At 40.8% G+C, this 20,318-nt stretch overlaps 1 protein-coding gene across 3 annotated transcripts in view; it reads left to right on the top strand.

Moving 5' to 3' along the window:
• The window catches only part of LOC136883239 (serine/threonine-protein kinase SIK2), a 566,180-nt gene that overhangs the window by 391,754 nt on the left and 154,108 nt on the right, over positions 1 to 20,318 (top strand). For all 3 annotated transcript variants that reach the window (XM_067155444.2, XM_067155442.2, XM_067155443.2), the window contains one exon: positions 2,401 to 2,609. In XM_067155444.2, the coding sequence (XP_067011545.1) occupies positions 2,401 to 2,609 (209 nt within the window). The remainder of the gene's footprint in view (positions 1 to 2,400; positions 2,610 to 20,318) is intronic.

The following is a 20,318-nucleotide window of genomic DNA, read 5'->3' as shown; positions in this document are numbered from 1 at the left end:
AACCATACTCTAGTTGGGGTCTTACCAGAGACTTATATGCACTCTCCTTTACATTCTTACTACAACCCCTAAACACCCTCACAACCATGTGCAGAGATCTGTGCCCTTTATTTACAATCCCATTTATGTGATTACCCCAGTGAAGATCTTTCCTTATATTAACACCTAGATACATACAATGATCCCCAAAAGGAACTTTCACCCCATCAACGCAGTAATTAAAACTGAGAGGACTTTTCCTATTTGTGAAACTCACAACCTGACTTTTAGCCCTGTTTATCAACATACCATTGCCTGCTGTCCATCTCACAACATTTTCGAGGTCACGCTGCAGTTGCTCACAATCTTGTAACTTATTTATTACTCTGTACAAAATAACATCATCTGCAAACAGCCTTATCTCTGATTCACTTCTTTACACATATCATTTATATATGTAAGAAAACATAAAGGTCCGATAACACTGCCCTGAGGAACTCCCCTCTCAACTATTACAGGGTCAGACAAAGCTTCACCTACTCTAACTCTGTGAGATCTATTTTCTAGAAATATAGCAACCCATTCAGTCACTCTTTTGTCTAGTCCAATTGCACTCATTTTTGCCAGTAGTCTCCCATGATCCACCCTATCAAATGCTTTAGACAGGTCAATCGCGATACAGTCCATTTGACCTCCAGAATCCAATATATCTGCTATATCTTGCTGGAATCCTACAAGTTGAGCTTCAGTGGAATAACCTTTCCTAAAACCGAATTGCCTTCTATCGAACCAGTTATTAACTTCACAAACATGTCTAATATAATCAGAGAGAATGCCTTCCCAAAGCTTACATACAATGCATGTCAAACTTACTGGCCTGTAATTTTCAGCTTTATGTCTATCACCCTTTCCTTTATACACAGGGGCTACTATAGCAACTCTCCATTCAACTGGTATAGCTTCTCTGACCAAACAATAATCAAATAAGTACTTCAGATATGGTACTATATTCCAACCCATTGTCTTTAGTATATCCCCAGAAATCTGATCAATTCCTAGTTTTCAACTTTTGTATCTTATTGTAAATGTCATTGTTATTACTTCTTTGGCCTCTATCTGGACGTTATCCTTGTAACCAACAATCTTTACATTGCTGTGGTGCGAGTGACAATGTACTCTCTGAAGTGTCGCCACTAGAACAACAACTGTTTAAAAAGAGGACATTTATTCTCATACTTACCTGAATACTTTATTTTTGGACGATGATTCTGGTAATGCTGATTCTTTTTATTTGCCTTATGTCTTACTCGCTCAGACACTTCTTATGGCCATGATAGGACTGCAAAAAAAAGTGGAAAAAGAAAATTAGGCCTACTTGTACACGTGCTGGATCGTGCTACAAGTACAGCAACATAATTCTGTGCACTGTTCGAAGAAACTCTTATTTGAAATCTACCATAATGCATCCCTTGTGGTTCTTTCTACAGTTCATGCAATTGTATGCCACACACATAGACATCATAATTTAATAAATAATAATAATAATAATAATAATAATAATAATAATAATAATAATAATAATAATATTTACTTTACGTCCCACTAACTACTATTACAGTTTTCGGAGACGCGGAGATGCCAAAATTTAGTCCCGCTGGAGTTCTTTTACACGCCAGTTAATCTACCGACACGAGGCTGACGTATTTGAGCACCTTCAAATATCCCCGGACTGAGCCAGGATCGAATCTGGCAATTTGGAGTCAGAAAGCCAGCGCCTCAACCGTCTGAGCCACAGCCCGGTGTCATAATTTATGCAAGTAATTTAATCGATCTAATCTGTTAAAAGTAACGCACTATAAGCGGATGGAACTGTATGGATGGTGCTATTTCACCTTGACACCACGCACCGCTGAGAACGCTGTAGGAGATGTGTTTCCTTGATTGAAGCAATGTAGTGACATAAGCACTTGCAGCTCATTACTGTATATATGTACATATATACCATATTTTACCCTATATCCATTATGGTCCTCTATTTAAGACTCAAAGGGATGTCCAGGAGCAGGTTCAAGTTCCGTTCACCATCAGTGGGGTAGGAGAGCCTAGATTCCATTCCAAACCTCTCTGCAGTAAGGGAAGATGACCCTCTTGATGGCGATTCGTCTGTCAGGTGGAAGACTCCTTTGTGTTATTCAACAGAAGTAGGGTTTCACCCTCTACGTTCCTGCCTTCATATACAACTTCATTCATTTTGTCTTGTTAACTCGTCTGATGAGATTGACGTCATATCCGACCTCGTAGAGAAATAGCTGTGTAGAATACATCCACATGGAGTCTTTCTTTTGTTCATACCTTCATTCTCGGAAGGATCAGATGTGTACTCTCACCTCCCACCAGGACTGTAATAACCTCTGTTTTCAGACTGCGAGTCCCTGATCCGTAAGATGCTGGTGCTGGATCCCGGCAAGCGTTACTCCGTGGAGCAGATCAAGCGACACCGCTGGATGATGGCGGAGGCTCCTCGACTGTTGCCGAGCACCGGCGACGCGACCAGCAACAAACCCGAACCCAACGAGCAGATCTTGAGGCTCATGCAGAGTTTGGGGATTGATGCGGTCAAGACAAGAGAGGTGAGGGTTCCTGGGAACTTTTTAACACTATCTGCTCGATGTAGACTAGCCCAAGCTAAGGAACTCGGTAAAAGTAATCAAATGCTCTCTTGGTCATTTTTACTTGTTACTTGTTACTTTCTACAAAATGCAATTTTTAATCACAATACTTGTTGAAATAGAATTATAATCATTAGGTTCTAGTGATCGACAGTAGCAGAAACAGGAAAACTAAATAAAGTGGTGCCCATTGCTGCTGGGTGTTCTTAAAACAAAACACAAGCTGTAGAGTGTAGGTGTACTTCGGTGTAGCGATGAGAATTTTAAGAATCGGTTATTTCGTAAAGTAAATGGTACATTTTCTGAAGTGCAAGTAGCAAGATCTTACTTAATGTCTCCATGCTCAAGAAAACAAAACTGACGTAAAATGACTTTTGTAATTGATTTCCATAAAACTGGCATTCTGTGGAGTCAAATATTTCTCATGTACCTGTAATTCAGCATTCTGTCCTGAAAAAGGCATAATCTGTGGCAACTTGAAAATTGGTCACTGTTATGTTTTAAAGTTTCGAAGGAAAATCCAAAATTTTTAACCGATTTGTTTGAGTTTCATACCATGAAGCACAAAATATTTGACTAACATATTCATATACAGTAATGCAATCAAACTTTTCTTCACCCAAAAGTAATGTTTAATTTAAAAAAACATCAATTTTCAAAATATCATAAAATTTCCAAAAATGTTATAATCTGGAAATTGCTTTCACCAAGTTGAAGTATTTCATTCATAGGAAAGGCTTCTTTTAGAAGTTCTTTTGTCTTCTTTCGGTTTTCTTCTGCCTCTCATTTATTGCCTCCTCTGCTTTTGTTCTGCACCTTTGTGCAACCGTATTGCATCAGTTTCAAGTACACCAGATGGCCAGGAGCAATTCCCATCCTCTTCTGTATTTCTATTTCCACTCTGTTTCCCCAGCTGAAATGGCAAACAGCATCCATCACTCCTAATTTCTCCTTAGGACACTTTCTCCATACCATGGCAATGAATCTTCTTCTTAACCCTCTTGGAGCCAAGAGCCGATCTGGTCGGCCGCTCCCCATCAGCTGGAAGAGGCCAGAGCTCCGCCTCCACTCTGCTACTGTAAAGTGCCAGGCCGTTTTCAGTGAAAAAACATGTATTTTAAAATTCGCGTATATCTACCGCTGTATAGCAAATAGCGGCATGAAAGTTTCTGCATACTGACTACGTAGAATAAGAAACTAGTTTGGAGTGATATAAAGAGTCAAAGACGTTTTATTGTTGATTTATAGTTGTCGATAACGATTATTTTTAGTAAGAGAAAAATATTTTCGCACTTTCTCTCTCAATATCTACTTTGAAAAAATAATTTACGATACAAAAGAATACGTAATTATGTACAATGTATTTCTAAATACAATTCTATAGAATAACAAATTTGAATGAGAAAAATAAAAACATAGAAAATAAAAATTCAAACATATGTCACTAGTAAAAACAAGACAATTTTACTCACCGATAAAATTTGCATGTATATATCGTTGTTTGGCAAATACTGACAACAAATTTTCTACGTGCGGACAATACAGTATTAAAATAATTCTGAATTATTAAATAAGCAAAAAATAGTAGTTGATATATAGTTTTCGTTTTCAGAAAAAATAGTTTCTCGTTTTCGGTTGTAATATATATTAGAAAAATAATTTTACAATACAACAGAATTTATGAAATTAAGAAATGTATGGCACTAAAGCCGTGATTTGCTTTGACCTACTAAGCGACCGCTGCTCAGTTCAGTACCTGCAGTTTACGAGGTGAATCATGGTCAGTGAGACGGATCCTCTCAGTAATTATTCTTGCAGACCGGGGTCGCCCTCTCACCCTCAGATATCTCCTCAATTACAATCACTTAGGGTCACTTAGATTGAGTGAACCTCGAACCAACCCTCAGGACCAGGCGAAAATTCTTGACCTGGGCGGAAATCGAACCCATGATCTCCGGGCGAGAGGCACGCAAGCTACACTTGGCCCGCGGAGACCGTCATTTAGGTAATGATAGAGGACTATATGTGACTATAAGGTTTAGCAGAGAGTAAGTGAAAATTAAATTGAAGTGTGATATGGGCGGAGAATCAGACGGTAGGGCATGTTTAGGTCCAGGAACTTCCTTGAAGGAGACAGGAGGTTGAGGAATGTTGTCGGGTTCATTGGGACAAATTTCCACAAAATGTTCTCCAGAGACATCATCATCATATTCGTTATCACTAGTTTCATCTACCACCATATTCAGAGTAGCTTTAGTGCTGTTAGACACAATTAAATGTCTCTTCTTTAACTGCGGTGATTCCGCGGATGTGTCCGGTATAATTTCGTCGCTACTCTCTGAACTAAATTCCCTATCGCTATCCGATAAATCATCAGCGTTAACTTCGCACTGTTCTAAATACTGCATTAATTTATTGTCATCAATACCTGCTGAAAAATTATCACATGAACAACATGCCATTTTCCTGTCACAAATCCACTCACTGCAAGGAGCAATCTCTTACTGACCGGTTAGCGGTATTTGTAAACACAGGAAACGACTCTTGTGAAAGGTATAACACCCTCTTAGAACTGCCAAAGCAAGACCAGGCACACAATAACGTGTAGCCCCTTTACTACAGGTTGTAACAAAAGTATGCACGTCACTATAGGTTGCCTCAGAATTACGTATATCACAGAATTTTAAGCCGGCCGATGCAATCGGCTCTGGCAACTTCCGACTGGATTGTTAACGGCCGACCAGATCGGCTCTGGCAATTTAAAGGGCGGCGGATGCTCGCACTACCGCCTGGCACCAAGATAGTTAAGACGTCGTCTCCAAACGGAGGTAGACTATCCACACGGCCAGTTCTGATCTTGACGTTGCAGCCATGCCATGTGAATTTATTGGAAAATCTCTCAGGATCTTTAATGCAGTGGTTTCCCTTTGCCTTCTGCATCCTAATGCCGTTGGGAACAATTTCTTGTCCCCAGGACAATAGAGTGCCTGCTCATCCACTCACAAAGAGACTGTTTGCACTTGGTATAGGGGATCTCCTTATACCGGGAGATAATCGGTCCCTTCATTCGTTAGCCACCTGCATATAAAATATTCTTCTTCTTCTTTCTTCGTTTCGGCCTGCTGTGGACGACATTATTTCAACCATTTGCATCCTTGAGCTTTAATTCTTCCCCAGTACTCACGCATTCTCGTTCTGCGAGCCTCCTTTCTTTCATCAGCCCACTTCTTGCCTCTTTTCAACTTTGGCCTTTCTTGGAACCTCTTGTATCCCTGGAGCTTTTTCTGGAGAGGAGCACGTTTCTGGATGTCTTCGAGTGTGATTCCTATTTCTTGAAGGTCTTTTTCAACTTCGATAAACCAGGGTCCCTTGGTTTTCTTGTTAAGAAAGTAGGAAAAGATCCTATTGGTCTGTCTCTGTGTGCTTATGCGTGCTATATGGCCATAAAAATGAATCCTCCTTTTCCGAATCATGTCCGTTATCCTCTCCATATGCTGGTACAGATCGCTGTTGTGTCGTCTCCTGTACTCACCATTTTCTTTGATCGGTCCAAGAATCTTTCTCAGGATTTTTCTTTCTTTAGCTTCTAGCTTCTCCATCAGACCTTTTCTGTTCATTACAAGGCATTCTGCTGCGTACAGTGCCTCCGGGCGTACAACCGAACAATAATGCCTAAGCTTGGCGTTGATGGACACTCATCTTCTGTTGTAGACATTCCTAGTCAGCTGATATGCCACCTCCATCACATGATTGCTTCTTTCTCAGAGTTGTTAGGTACTATCCACTCGCCCAAGTACTTAAACTTTTCCACCTGCTTGATTTTCCCCTGTTCCACAATGAGCTCTCTGGGGGCTGGCTTGATGTTGGTTATAAACTCTGTTTTTTGGAAAGAGATTTGGAGGCCAGCTTTTGCTGCTTGGATTCTCAGTTGGTTAATTTGTTTTTCAGCAGTATCTAGGGAATCAGAAAAGATCGCTAGGTCATCTGCGAAAGCTAGGCAGTCTATGTTAAGATCATCTTTCTTACCATGTTTAGGCATTCTGAGGCGTATAGTACTGACGGTCTCACTACAGTAGTGTAATGCCTGATTTTGAGGTTAAGGGAGAGGGATTTGGATTTGTTCATATTCTTACATAGGTGATAGGCGCTTTCCAATTTGATGCATCTGCTGTTCATGGCCTGATCTTCATTCATGTTTGGTGTTATCTATTCTCGTAGGTATTTAAAGAAATTAGTCCTTTGTACTGTTTTGTCTCCCAGTGGGATTGATTTGGGTGCATCTCTGATGTTGGTGATAAACTGTGTTTTGTTGATGGCGATCTTCAGCCCTACTTTAGCTACTATGTGGTCGAGAGAGGATAGTTGATGGATAGCTTACTCCACACTGGATGCCAGGAGTATAAGGTCGTCTGCGAAGGCTAAACAGTTGACTGTTTACTTGTCTTTCTTGTAGCCTACTCTCAATCCAGAGTCATCCTTTAGCATTTTCGTCCACTCGCGAATGACTTTTTCGAGTAGGCAGTTTAAGAGGATTGGAGATAGGCCATTCCCTTGTCTAACACCTGTTTTGATCTCAAAGTTCTGGGTCATATCCCCTCTGAATTTGATTCTGGCTGTAGTGTTGGTAAGGGTTGCTTTCACTAGATTCAAGGTTTTCTTATCCAGTCCCAGTTCAGCAAGTGCCTGGAAGAGTGACTCTCTATCTACTGAATCGTAGGCCTTCTGAAAGTCAACAAATGTTGCCATGTAGGGTTAAGCGCTTATGTTTTTGTAAGCGATGATGGTTTTTAAAGTTCAGGATTTGTTCGGCGCATGACCTTGACTTGCGAAACCTAGCCTGGTACTCTCCAATGCAGGAGTCTAGTTGAGCCTCTACTCTTGTGAGTAATACTTTGGATAGTATCTTGTATGTCACTGATACAAGGGAAATCCCTCTGTAGTTGTTGAGATCTGATTTGTCGCCTTTTTTGTGTAACGGGTAGATGATAGCTGCGATCCAGTCGCTAGGTAACGCTTCTGTCACCCAGATATTAGATATGATTTCATGAATACTTTGGATTGACTCCTCACCAGTCTATTTCCAGAGCTCTGCTATGATTCCATCCTCGCCCGCTGCTTTGTTACATTTCAATTCTGAAATGGCTTTCTGGATCTCCCCCTTCGTTGGTGGGAGAGAGTTCGACTTACGAAGGAACACGTACATGTTTTTCACCCGGATTCAGTTGAAATTTGGTAGGAATATTCGTGGGAGGCAGTAGAATGCTAAGGTGAGAACTGCATGTCCCCAGCACAAGTTTAAATGCCAAAATAGAACAAATAAATAGTCATAAAATTAGAAGTGCCGCGGTAGTATCTGGGTGTGGCGGAGAAGGAGGGAGGAGCGAAGCAGCGGACGTGAGCAGCGTATAGTCGGGCTGCTCGCTCAAGTCGAATGAATGACCACCCACCCCCACCCTACCGGCCACTCTTCTTTACTACACCGGACTTCGCACATACCTCGTATCTTCCCGATTAGAAATGTCAAAGCAGATCAAGAGGTACACATTGATTAGTCGTCCGATGAGACAACGTTCTTACAATGACAGGTAAAATCTGATGTTCTTATAGTCATTTTTATGAATGGTGACTGTATATTTACTTTAACCATGTATGGTAATAATTGATTTTTTACACCTAGATACAAAAAAATGCCCACTACAGGAGACATTCAATCTGTGGAATGTAGTAGTGTGCCTTCAGAATTGTTTTGCAGAGTGTGACAAAAAAGACACCCCATTTTCTAAAGATGAAAGGAATTTGGGATTGGAATTATATCGTAAGTAGATCAATGTATTTATATATATTTACTTTTACGAGAAAAACAAGCATTCACAGGAATTGCGTTCTTGTCTCCGTTTTAGAGGTCTAATTGCCGACAGGGTTTTGGATACCCATATGACAGTCGAACTGGATGGCACATTGGATATGTCAGATGATGACTTTGATTTCGAGGAATACAATATTGAAACACCGTTATTTGACCTCGTCTCCAAAAATGTTGCTCCTAACCCTGCATCCACAACTACGGCTGAACAATGCCTAATCCCAATAACTTATAAGAAGAAGGTCATCGAATATTGGCGAAACAAAGGTGGAAAACAGAGGAGCTTCGCATCAGTGAAACACAGGTTTTGTAAATTAAAGTTCCGGCAAGAGCTTTACAGGTGGGAGCAACAACTGGAAAACAGTGGCACAATGGGAGAAAAAAATTAATTTGTTACGAAGACGACTTATCAAAAGTTCAAAGAAAGTAGACAACGAAACAAAATTGTTCACGATATAAATATTAAAAAATGGGCCTTAACCCTCTTAGTGCTGGCTCCCTTACTGCCGTGGTTGCTAAGAACCCTTCTTCTTCTTTAACGTTTGTCCCGCCTGGTGGCAGGGTCCGCTGTATGGATTCGTTGTCTCCATTTAATTCGGTCGCGGGCCACGTCGGGATGTAGTCTTACTTTCAGGTCGTTGTGCACTGTATCGATCCATCGCTGTCTTCGTCGTCCCTTGGGCCTCTTTCCAGCGACTTCCAATGTATATGCTGACTTTGCCAGTGTATTGTCTTCTGCGTGCAATACATGTCCAAACCAGCGCAGACTATTTTCCTGCATTTTCTTCTGGATTGGTGCAACGCCAAAGCGTTTCCTAATATTGTCGTTTGAAATATGATCCATTCTAGTGATGCCAGCTGTCCACCTAAGCATCTTTGTCTCCATGACGTTTAGTCGACGTTCTACCTCCTTCGTAGCAGGCCAACACTCGGTGCCGTAGAGAGCGACGGGACGAATAACAGTCCTGTAGATCTTAGATTTCAGATGGTCCTTCATCCGACGGTCGCAGGTGATGCCCGTTCTCATTCGCCACTTCAGCCAGGCTGCGTGTATCCTTGTGTTGACCTCATCAGTAAGTCTGCCATCGGCAGAGAGTGTGCAGCCAAGATATTTAAATTTCTCTACTTGTGGTAGATCTTCACCATCAACGTGGATGGTTCCAACTACAATGTGATTGTAGATATAATTTATATATTTTCTCTTGAGTTATTTGTTTGTTTTAATCTTGTCAATCTTATGTTAATTTCAAGGACACTTCCTCTAAAGCATTACTTTGTCAATTTTATATATTTTTCATCTAAACAGTGTTATGTGGCTGAAGATGTTGATAATATACGAAACATGTACCACTTTTGACCAATAAAAATTGCCTTAGGCAATCATTGTATCGACTAGGTGGAAAATAAATAAATACTTCATTGTGAATCTCCTGCAGTGATGCGGAAATCATCGGACGCTCCTGCGGCAGCTTGAAGATAACTCCTTGGTTCTACGTAGAGCATCTGTACCCACTTAACAAGGTGCTCTGGAATGCTATGTTCTCGTAGCGCTAACCAGATTAGGTCATGTGGCACCCGATCAAGAATGCCAGCTAAGAATGCCAGAGAGAAAATGCCTATTATGCAGCACCGAAGATAAAAGCATATCCTATCCTCACTCTTCAAGATATCTCATTGTAGTTTACATTTTCTTGTAGCTAATTGATCCCTCTCTTCACTCATTACATTAACATCACGAAAATAATCCATACTTCTGAGGAAAAAATTTAATTTGTTCATGCAATTTTGGAAAAATTTTAAAATTCAAATTTGGATCTCAGTACATCCTAATATTTTCATCGTACTCACCTAAATTTGTTATTCCCGTGCATACTGATGCATTGTTTACTAGTTTGTAAAATATCAGTGTTTTAAGAGTAATAGTTCTTGTGAAAATTGATTAAAATACTGATTTGGTCTAGCATCGGGAGGGGGTGCACGTTTAGGGCCGGGCGTCTCAACGAATGCAGGAGAGGGCTAAAATTGCACGTCATGATCGAACTGAATTTTACGGAAATCGGGAATCTGGTCATCATCATCATTACTGTCACCGTCAATTCCATCATTATTCCCGTCACAATCATTACCGTCTTTATCGGAAGTTACATGCATCACTGTCACACGAGTAAGTCGGATAACGTAACCACTATCGTCATTGTTTGAAACGTTACCGGCATTATTATTACTCTCAGTATCATCTGAATCATCGCCTGACTCAATATAATCAGAATCATCACTCAAGTAATCAATATACTGTATCAAATCGTCATCAATTTCAAACACAATACGAGAACAAGTCGCCATTATTACGAACACATGGTCTACCGGTACGCGCCAAACAGCTGAAATATTAAAAAATCATAACATTAACACAATATGTCGCACAGAGATTCTGGTGGTAGATTTAGAAACTATGTAGTATCTACTACAGAGTGATGCCTACTGGAGCTGCCATCTATCAGATATATGCAAACTATTACGACTTACGTAGACAGCTGCAACACGGAGCGCGATTGCGCTCCTGGCACTTTTCGCTAGGCTACAGAGGAGCGCAATAGCACTCCCCGGCACTCTAAGAGTTAAAGTACTCTCGTCTAGTTAACTACGACACCTTTCGTGGGTAATGAGTTTTAAAATGAAATTCAAAATTGGATCAAGAAAAATTTGCAAATTCGTATCTAAAAAGTACCAATTTGAACAAGAAGATACTAATTGTAACACGACACTGTTTGTTGAAGAAGTGTCGCAATTAATAGAAAGTCACGGCCCAGAGTGCGTGTTTAATACTGATCAGTCTGGTTTTCATGAAAAGTTCCATTCTGGCAGGACCCATAATGAACGAGGAGAAAAAGTCGTATTCGCGGAAGCACAATCTACGAATTCACTAACTCATAGCTACACAATACAGCCAACAATTTCGGCAGATGGACAACTCCTGCCGAAGTTGCTAGTGGTGTTGAAAGAAAAAATGGCAAATTTGGTCCTAATATAGAAAAAAACTATTTACCGCACCAAATGTGTACACTTTGCCTTCAAAGTCTGGAAAACTGACCAAAGAACTTGTACAGAAATGGTTACGGGATGTTTATTGTGAGCTAGTACCAGAGTACAGTGTTTTAGTTTTCGATTCCTGGACCGGACAGAAAGAAGAAAATATTTTAAATGCTAAAATTGGGAGTAAGAAAATCATTAATGTTCGAACAATTCCAAAAGGAGCTACTGGACTTATCCAGCCGTTAGATGTTTTGTGCTTTCGCATTTGGAAGCAATTTATATGTATTTTGTATGATTTAATTTTGTTAAACTCGTTAGACATCAAGGTACATTTAAGGTATAACATTTTGCACAACCAGTTCTCCTCTCCGCGTTTTCGTAGCATGTGGCAGTACAGTTGGTACAAATGTGGCTATGTTAACATGAAACCTTCACAATTTGTTAATCCAGTCGATTATTGTTTCAAAGAAGAGCCTTCCTATAATGAATGTAATACTTGTGAAAGCGACAGCGCTGTAAGATGTGCATGGTGCACACAGTATCTGTGCCTTGTACACATTTTTTGTAAACAATCACTATTGCACTATTTACAACGAGTAACAAGAACTCGGGCGTGAATTCTTCAAACCTTATTGGCATCGTTGTTCAATCATCGTCCTTTGTACACTTGTTTCATGTGCTGTTTTCATATTTACGTTTTGCACATCTAATAGGGAAGTTAAGGGGAACGCGCTAACAATACGCTGCCCGGCTGCTGGCGCAGCTCAACACAGCCCGGTTGGCTGACGTCCGCTGCTTCGCTCCTCCCTACCTCTCCGCCAAACCCCGATACTCCCGCGGCACTTCTAATTTTACGACTATTTATTTGTTCTATTTTGGCGTTTAAACTTGCGCTGGGTACATGCACTTTTCACCTTAGCATTCTACTCCCTCCCACGAATATTCCTACCAAATTTCAACCGAATCCGAGTGAAACACATGTATGTGTTCCCTCGTTAGTAACATTCTGAGGTTTGAAATGCAGTTTCTCCTTGGGTTCCTTTGAATTGAGAAGATTGTTGAAATACTCTGCTAGAACTGTGGTGCACTCTTCATTGTTGAGTTTCAGCTTTCCGTCAGATCCCCAAAGGTGAAGTGTAAGGCTAAGTAGGGTGTTATTTGAGATTTAAAAGTTTAGTAGAAGTCTCTAGTGTTGTTTCTTTGAAAATTCCTCTCTGCTTGTTCAATGATATCTTTATTGTACTGCCTCTTGGTGTTCCTGATAATTTTAGTAGCAGTTTGCCTAGCTTCTAAGAGGTTATCCAGACTTTTTGACGGTTCCATTTTAGCCTTGCTTGCTTTTGCTCTTCTATTGCTTTGTCTACCATGGATGTTTGTTCTTTCTGGTTGTCGCTGCATCTATTAGTGCCTTCTGTAGTTGGGGCCAATTTTTTTTTTGTCTTTGTTTTTAGGGAGGGTCGCGGTGAAGTTATTGTTATCTTTCAGATTGGCTGGATTGAACCTTGGAATTTGCAACTTGATGCAGTGGTTTTCTCTGCTTCTTTTAAGAGGGATGAAATTGGTTTTGATCAAAGAAAGATAGTGGTATGAATCAATGTTCGTACTTCTCAATACTTTGACATTCAGCACTTCTTTGCGTTGCTTCTACTGATGGCTACGTGGTCCAGTTGGAATTCCCCAAGCATTGGGTTAGGACATCTCCAAGTCATGGCTTTTCTAGGAAGGCGTTTGAAAGCTGTAGATTTGAGGACTAAGTTGTAATTTCTGCACAGGTCAGTCAGCCTTTCTCCATTCCTGTTGGTCCTCTTGTGGGCTGGGTAATCTCCAACTATGTTCTTGAATTTTCTCTCTTCGCCAATCTTGGCGTTAAAGTCCCTCGTTAAAATAATTATGTGGTGCTTTGGGATCCGGTCCATTGTCTCTTCGAGTACCCTCCAAAAGGTTTCCACGTTTTCAAACAAGAGTCTAGCTCCTGAGGGAGCAATAGTTTTGTGTTTCGCCGCATAGCACTGTAAGGAAAAATTTGGTGAGTTTGCCGCCGCGTAGCGCAGTCTAGGAAGATAAATGTAATTCTTCGAGCACAAGACAACACATAACCATGATAACTACAGCTGGGATTTCTATGTAATTACATATTTTGTTCCTTGCTATTTAGGTGCTGGGAAAAGTCATATGTTCACAAAACACTATATTAGGGTTATTATTACCAAATTTCATTTTACATATTTTTTTTATATTTGTGGGGTATTCTTTATATTCTTAGTGATATTACATAAAATTACATATTTTAGCGTTTTCCTGTTTTCATATATAATAAATTGCTGAATTGAAGTTTCACACTTATTGTGGGGCTGTTGCATGTTCTCTCAACAGGGGGATTAAGGTGCGGGTAGAGACCCTTGCGAAATAGGTTATTCTAAAGGTTACTCTACATGTGCCAGTCTTACAACTAGCCACTTTCATGTTGGAGTTGACCTCTTTGTTATGTACTTAGAGCTGTCTTCCTTTGAAATGTCTCAATTAAGTTTTAGTTTCTTTTGAACAGCTGAAGAACATCAGTTTCCTCTAGAGTCAATATGGCACCAGTAGCGTCCTCGCTGGCTTCAAAGTTAAAATAATGAATTGCAGTTGACGAGTCCTTTGCAACTGATGGCAAAGTGGTGATTTGCCAAGCATGCAACAAATATATCGCATGTTCCATGAAATCCCAGCTTGAGCAACATGCACAAAGTGCTCTGCATAGAAAAAACCAACAGTTAGGTCTACACAGATGCAGCCTTCACCTTCAAGTAACCCTTTCTATAAAGACTTATGCAGTGCAATGATTGCAGCCGATATTCCATGGTATAAACTTGAAGTGCCTGAATTCACATCTTTTCTGGAAAAATACTGCAAGTAACATGTTCCTAACCAATCAACACTACGCAAGAATTATCTTCAAGTCTGCTACGACGATGCACAACATAACTTTAGTGACTCCAAAGTGGTCTCCTCAATCACCTACATCAGGGGCAACTTCTGCTGGCTTCCAGAAACCATCAAATGTATAGAAACATCAGGACTGCCTCTGCAAGATTCTATTGCCATCATAGAGGATGCTATTGAAAAACTAAGTGCTGAAACTGGTGCAAGTGTATTGAGTAAATTGCAAAAAATGTTGAAGAGAAATCCTGGTTATTCAACATTTCACAGTGTGTGCCGAATTCTAAATGGAGATGACGTTGATTCTCTCGAAGACATTTCTCCAGCGAAAATTCCTCTCCTAAAATTTGCCCCAGTTACATCATGTGATGTTGAAAGATCTTTCTCTGCATATAAGAACATCCTAAGTGACAAATGCCTTTCCATGACCCCACAGAACATCGAAAAATACTTAATAGTTCACTGTACTCCAAAATTTAAGGAATAAACGTGCTTTGAGTGTTGAAAATAATAAGTTTCTATTGAATATGTGTGTGATATATTCATATAATATGACTCCAAAGAACATTGAAAAATACTTAATTGTTCACTGTGCTGCAATATAAAGCGTGTTTAGTGTGTTGTAACTGACAAAATGGTAAGTTTATATTAATTATATGATATTACATATTTTGCCCATTCTACATATTTTGCTACATATTTTGGTGCTTTTTGTTACATATTTATGTACATATTATGCCACTTGATACTACATAAAATCCCAGCTCTAATAATAACATTAAGACTTGATCATGCCTGTAGGCCTACTCCTGAACGTTTATTTTTTTAGAATAAAGGTGATTGAATCGAATATCTGTGAATGTGGTAAACTGGTCGGTACAACCAATCATATCGTTTTCCAGTGTGAGAAATTAGATCATCAACGGAACAAAATTATTTAGAAATTAATGAATTTAGTTTTTACACTGCCCTTGAATGTCTCTTGCTTGTTATATACTGGTAATCCTACAGTTCAACTGACAGAGTTAATGGTTCATTTCCTCAGGAAACCAAACTAACAGTATAATTCTAATATAACTAACAACCTCCTTTAGGCCTATATGTGATTCGTCTTGTATGTTTGGTAGTTAAATGCCATGATGATTCACACTGACGAGAAGATATAGTACTCTGTAACCCACTGTTTTACTATATATCCCACCAACAGGAATCGACTTTCATAGGTAGGTACTTTAAATAGCATAGCATGGCTCTTAATATAAAAACTGAAAATATCAAAGTGGTTCAGTGGCTGGACGGAGGCAAGCCTATACATGCAGAGTCCAATAACAATCAAGAAGAAGAAGTAATTCTTCGAGGGAGCAATGCCATTAGGAATACTCAGCTGTGAGCTTGCATTCGGGAGTTTGAACCCCACCGTCGGTAGCCCTGAAGATGGTTTTCTGTGGTTTCCCCTTTTCACACAGTGCTAATGTTGAGGCTATACGTTAATTAAGGCCATGGCCGCTTCCTTCCCACTCCTAACCCTTTTCTATCTCATCGTCGTCATACGACCTATCTGTGTCGCTGCGACCTAAAGTCGACTGTAAATCTTTATATACACACTGTGGAGTAGGCCTATTTTCATTTCTACTAGGAAGTGAACTTTCCAGTCACAACGATCTGACTCACATGAGCTCTTCTTGAATTACTGTATGATACATTTATTCTTTATTAAACATCCTAGAAATATCACCTTTCTACTCAAAACGCATTTTTTCATCTACCAGTAAAACGTTTTCATTCCGTCCCTGAAGGAGGAGGCGGGCCTCTTAGACGGTAACGCCGTCTCTTAGGCCAGGAAATATGTTACAGTGAAGGAGATGTTCGGAGAAGGTGAGGGGGTTGGCGGCCGTGGCCTGTCCTAGGAGCTGTCCCGGCATACGCCTTAGTGCAGGAGTTATAACTTGATTTACAAGTTTCATTTCCGTATTGATAGTTCACTAATATATAGATAAGAAAAGGTTCTGTTACCGTGTTTTTGCGGTAGTTATGCGTGCAAGAAGGTGCGGGTGTGAACGGGTCTCAAGCTACGAAATTATAGTGCATGTAAAATTAACAAGGTTATATTTTCTTGTCCAAATAACGAAATAACAATCATGGCAGGTACAGAGTAGCAAGGCAATAAAAATACAATTACAATATTTACAGGATTTGGGCTTCGAGCCCCAGCCTCACACTTCTTGAGCAATTAGCCCAGTTTTACCCCAAAGCACAAGTTTCAACAGAGAGGCAGAAAACCCCATTCATGCCTAGGAGCACTTGCTCCAAAATACACAGAAAGGCCTCCTTGAGGCGCGCAGAAAACAAAATTTTCGGGTTTATAGCAAATTGCTCTCAAAATTTAGGCCTGTCAAAGGCCACACCTAATTCCACCTTCAAGCTGTCCTCCAAGGACATATACACAGGGGTAAAATACCCAACCTACTGAGGTCTATTAAATGAGAAGAAGGTTAATTACATGACCTCTAAAATAACAATTAGAGAGGAGGCGATCTACACTCCTAATGCATTTGTTTTTAAAACCTAATCTGGCTCTAGGCCACTAATACAAGGGCTAATCCCATACTACAGAGGTGACTTAAGAAGGACACAATTTACATTACGTTAAAGAAGAATAGGTAGAGAAAAAAATAAGTTCACCTCAAAACAATATGAGTGGGAGCTCGAGAGGGTTAAGCACTCTCTATCCCAATATGTAGTTTAAAAGATAGAATAGATACAAGTTTCTTTACATTTTAAGGAAGGTTACATAATGGAAAAACTTCGGACCCGCCCCGAGAGTTAAACTGCTGAGCTAGCAAGAAAAGAAGTAATTAGTCGGCCATTACCTGGTTGTTGACTGTCGCCGAAGAAAGAGGCGCTTCCCGCCCCCTGCTATGTACTTTACACACTGAAAGATGGAACAGAAATGGCCCGGAGACCCTAAAATCAGCAGTTTATATCCTCTCGCGGAAGGTTCGAGGCGTTAGGGGAATGAGAACACCCTCCCACAAAAACTTTTATTGGGTAGGATACAGCAACATATTCAAGTTGGGGGAAGATACATCCAATTGGTCAGAAAGTAATTAAAGAAATTCGGGATTGGCTAAATACAAAACAAGGGGAAAGAGAGGGGTATACAGTCAACTTAAACAATAACAGAAAGAAATTTAACAAGAAACAAACTTTTGAAATAAAAATTTCTCCAAAAAAACAGTTCTTTCACTCCGCACTAGGGTGCACTATTGTTGATCTTCAGTAGTGTCCTCTAGAAGGGAAAGTTCACACTTCTTACTACAAGCAAAACAAAAATACGTCGAAAATGACACAATTCAAAAACTCCAAATTTTCCACGTAGTGACATCTTCTGAGAAACTTGAAAATTAATACCGTCAATAAAGTTCAGACTTCCTCCAGCAGAGGAGTTTCAATTGGCGCACATTTTAAATTAGCGGCGTGGATGTGTACCGCCCGGTACAGACCTCCCCCCTCAAAAGTTCCTCCAGGGGTGACACATGAAATTTGTTTGAAAACAAGGTCCAAGTTTTGATGTAGATATGGAGATTAATTGCCGAAGAATTTATAAGATTTTCTTAATGTGGTTTGATTCAGTTTCAAAATTTTTGTTGTAACTGGAGAAGTAAAGTTTTTATGGTTGTAGAAGTTGAATTCAGAAGATAAACTTTTAATACTTGAAAGTGAAGAAAAATTTTGCAAGGTCCACCAAATATTGCTGTTGAATTCCCAAGTGCAGTAATTGCTGATAGTAATAGTTCATGTAGTTAATGTTGATTAAGTTGGATGGCCAGACCGGCCGTTGCAGCTTGCGTCCAGAGGAGGCCGCTCGGACCCCTCAAGTACCCTGAGATACCGCTCGCCCGCACTATGAGGGGAGCAGTGGTGTTGAAGCACGCCGCGCCCGCGGTGAACATATACAGGCTGCGGTCCAGTAGCAGGTCGTGCGCCGCACATCAGCCTTGGCCGGGAGGAGAGCTCCGGCTCGCCGTGCCCATGTGGTCCTCGCTGGGGAAGAGGGGGCCCTTCCTCTGACCCAGTCGCAGCACGGCGCCGCGCGGCTGCGGGGGCACTGAAACATTAAAGCTAGGCGGCAGAATTGTTGGACTATCATCATTTTTTTTGAGGGCACAGGCTTTGTGGAGAGGTTGAGGGGCCAGCGGCGTGCAGAAATCCATGGCCTTAATTAAGCCACTGTGTAGAGTGGAGCAGGAGGCGGGAGCGTGGTAATGGCCGTGGCAAGGACAGGATGGCAGTTTAACCGTGCGGGAGGGGTTTACAAAAAACTTACATATGAAACAAAATATTATAGAAGGGGCAGAATGCCTTAAAAGTGAAAACTCAAAAAAAAAATATAACCTTCATATTCCTTTCACGATTATAGGAAGCAAGTTAACCCAGAAATTACACCGGTTTCACCTGTGACAGGTGAACCCTAAATATCCTCTCGGTAGCTGGATTACTTAATAATAACGTAACCGGCGTCAGGAAATCGAGAATGACACACGGCCCATGAAATCTGGGGGCAAGCTTGCCCGCGGGAACAAAATTCTTGACCATCACTTGGTCGCCTACCTTCAAATTGGTGGGTCTCCGTCCACGATCATACCTTTCCCTAACCTTTTCATGAGACACTATAAGATTGGCTTTAGCCTTCTTCCAAAGATCTTTAATGTTGTCCGGATCTATTGTCTCAGGTAGAATGTCACTCAGAGACCAGAGGTTAGAGAGCGGGGTGTTGGGAACAAACTTGAACATCAAAGAAGCTGGAGTAAATTTATGTGATTCATGAACCGCCGAATTCAAAGCAAAAGCTAACCAATGCAGGGTCGTGTCCCACCTGGAATGATCTTCATGGTGATAGGCAATAAGCGCGGACCTGAGATTACGGTTAACCCGTTCAGCCAGAGATGGTTGAGGGTAATAAGCAGAAGTTGTCACATGAGAGATGGACAGGTCAAAGCAGAACTTACGAAATAGGTTAGATGTAAAAGCCTTAGCATTATCAGATACCATATATTGGCACGGACCGAAAGAAGCAAAAATAGAATTTAGGCAAGTAATGGTGGACTGAGCGGTAGCCAGCTTAGTCGGAAATAACCAGGAAAATCTAGTAAAGCCATCTACGCATACAAAGATGAACTTGTTGGCATTTCCCTTTGACTGGGGGAAGGGTCCTACATAATCGATATACAGGCGTTCCATGGGACGCGACGCTTGATGCGAAGACAAAAGGCCTACCTTGGTGGACATGGTGGGTTTACTGAGCAAACAAGATTTACAAGCTTTTACTAGTTCACGGATTTCACCGTCCATACCCTTCCAGATGAACATTTCACGAATCTTCTCACGAGTTTTAAAGATTCCAAGATGCCCTCCTAATGGGGTCTCATGATAGTATTTGAAGATCATAGGCACAAGAACAGCTGGAACGACAACCTTCATCATCTTATCATGCCTCGAAGGGCAACATAGAACACCATTCCTCAGAACATAAGGGACAACATGTTCCCCAGAAGAAAGGGTTTCCATTATCGGAGCCAGCGTCGGATCTTCACGTTGGTATTTCTCGATATCCCTAAAGAGCATGGGAGCATCAGTTAAGATGGCATTGACACCAGATAGTATGGACTCGGGAGGTGATGAACTGTCGGCCGGTTCGTGGGTCTCGACGTCGTTGGAAAACATACTGCTGAGTCCATCAGCAACAACATTTTCGGTACCTCTGATATGCCGGACATCGAATTGGAAGGCAGAAATACGGATGGCCCAACGGGCTATACGACCAGTACAACGCGGCCTACCTAAGACCCAGC

This window comes from Anabrus simplex, chromosome 11, assembly GCF_040414725.1.
Source record: "Anabrus simplex isolate iqAnaSimp1 chromosome 11, ASM4041472v1, whole genome shotgun sequence".
NCBI lineage: Eukaryota > Metazoa > Arthropoda > Insecta > Orthoptera > Tettigoniidae > Anabrus > Anabrus simplex.
This window is presented reverse-complemented; position numbering and strand designations above follow the sequence as displayed.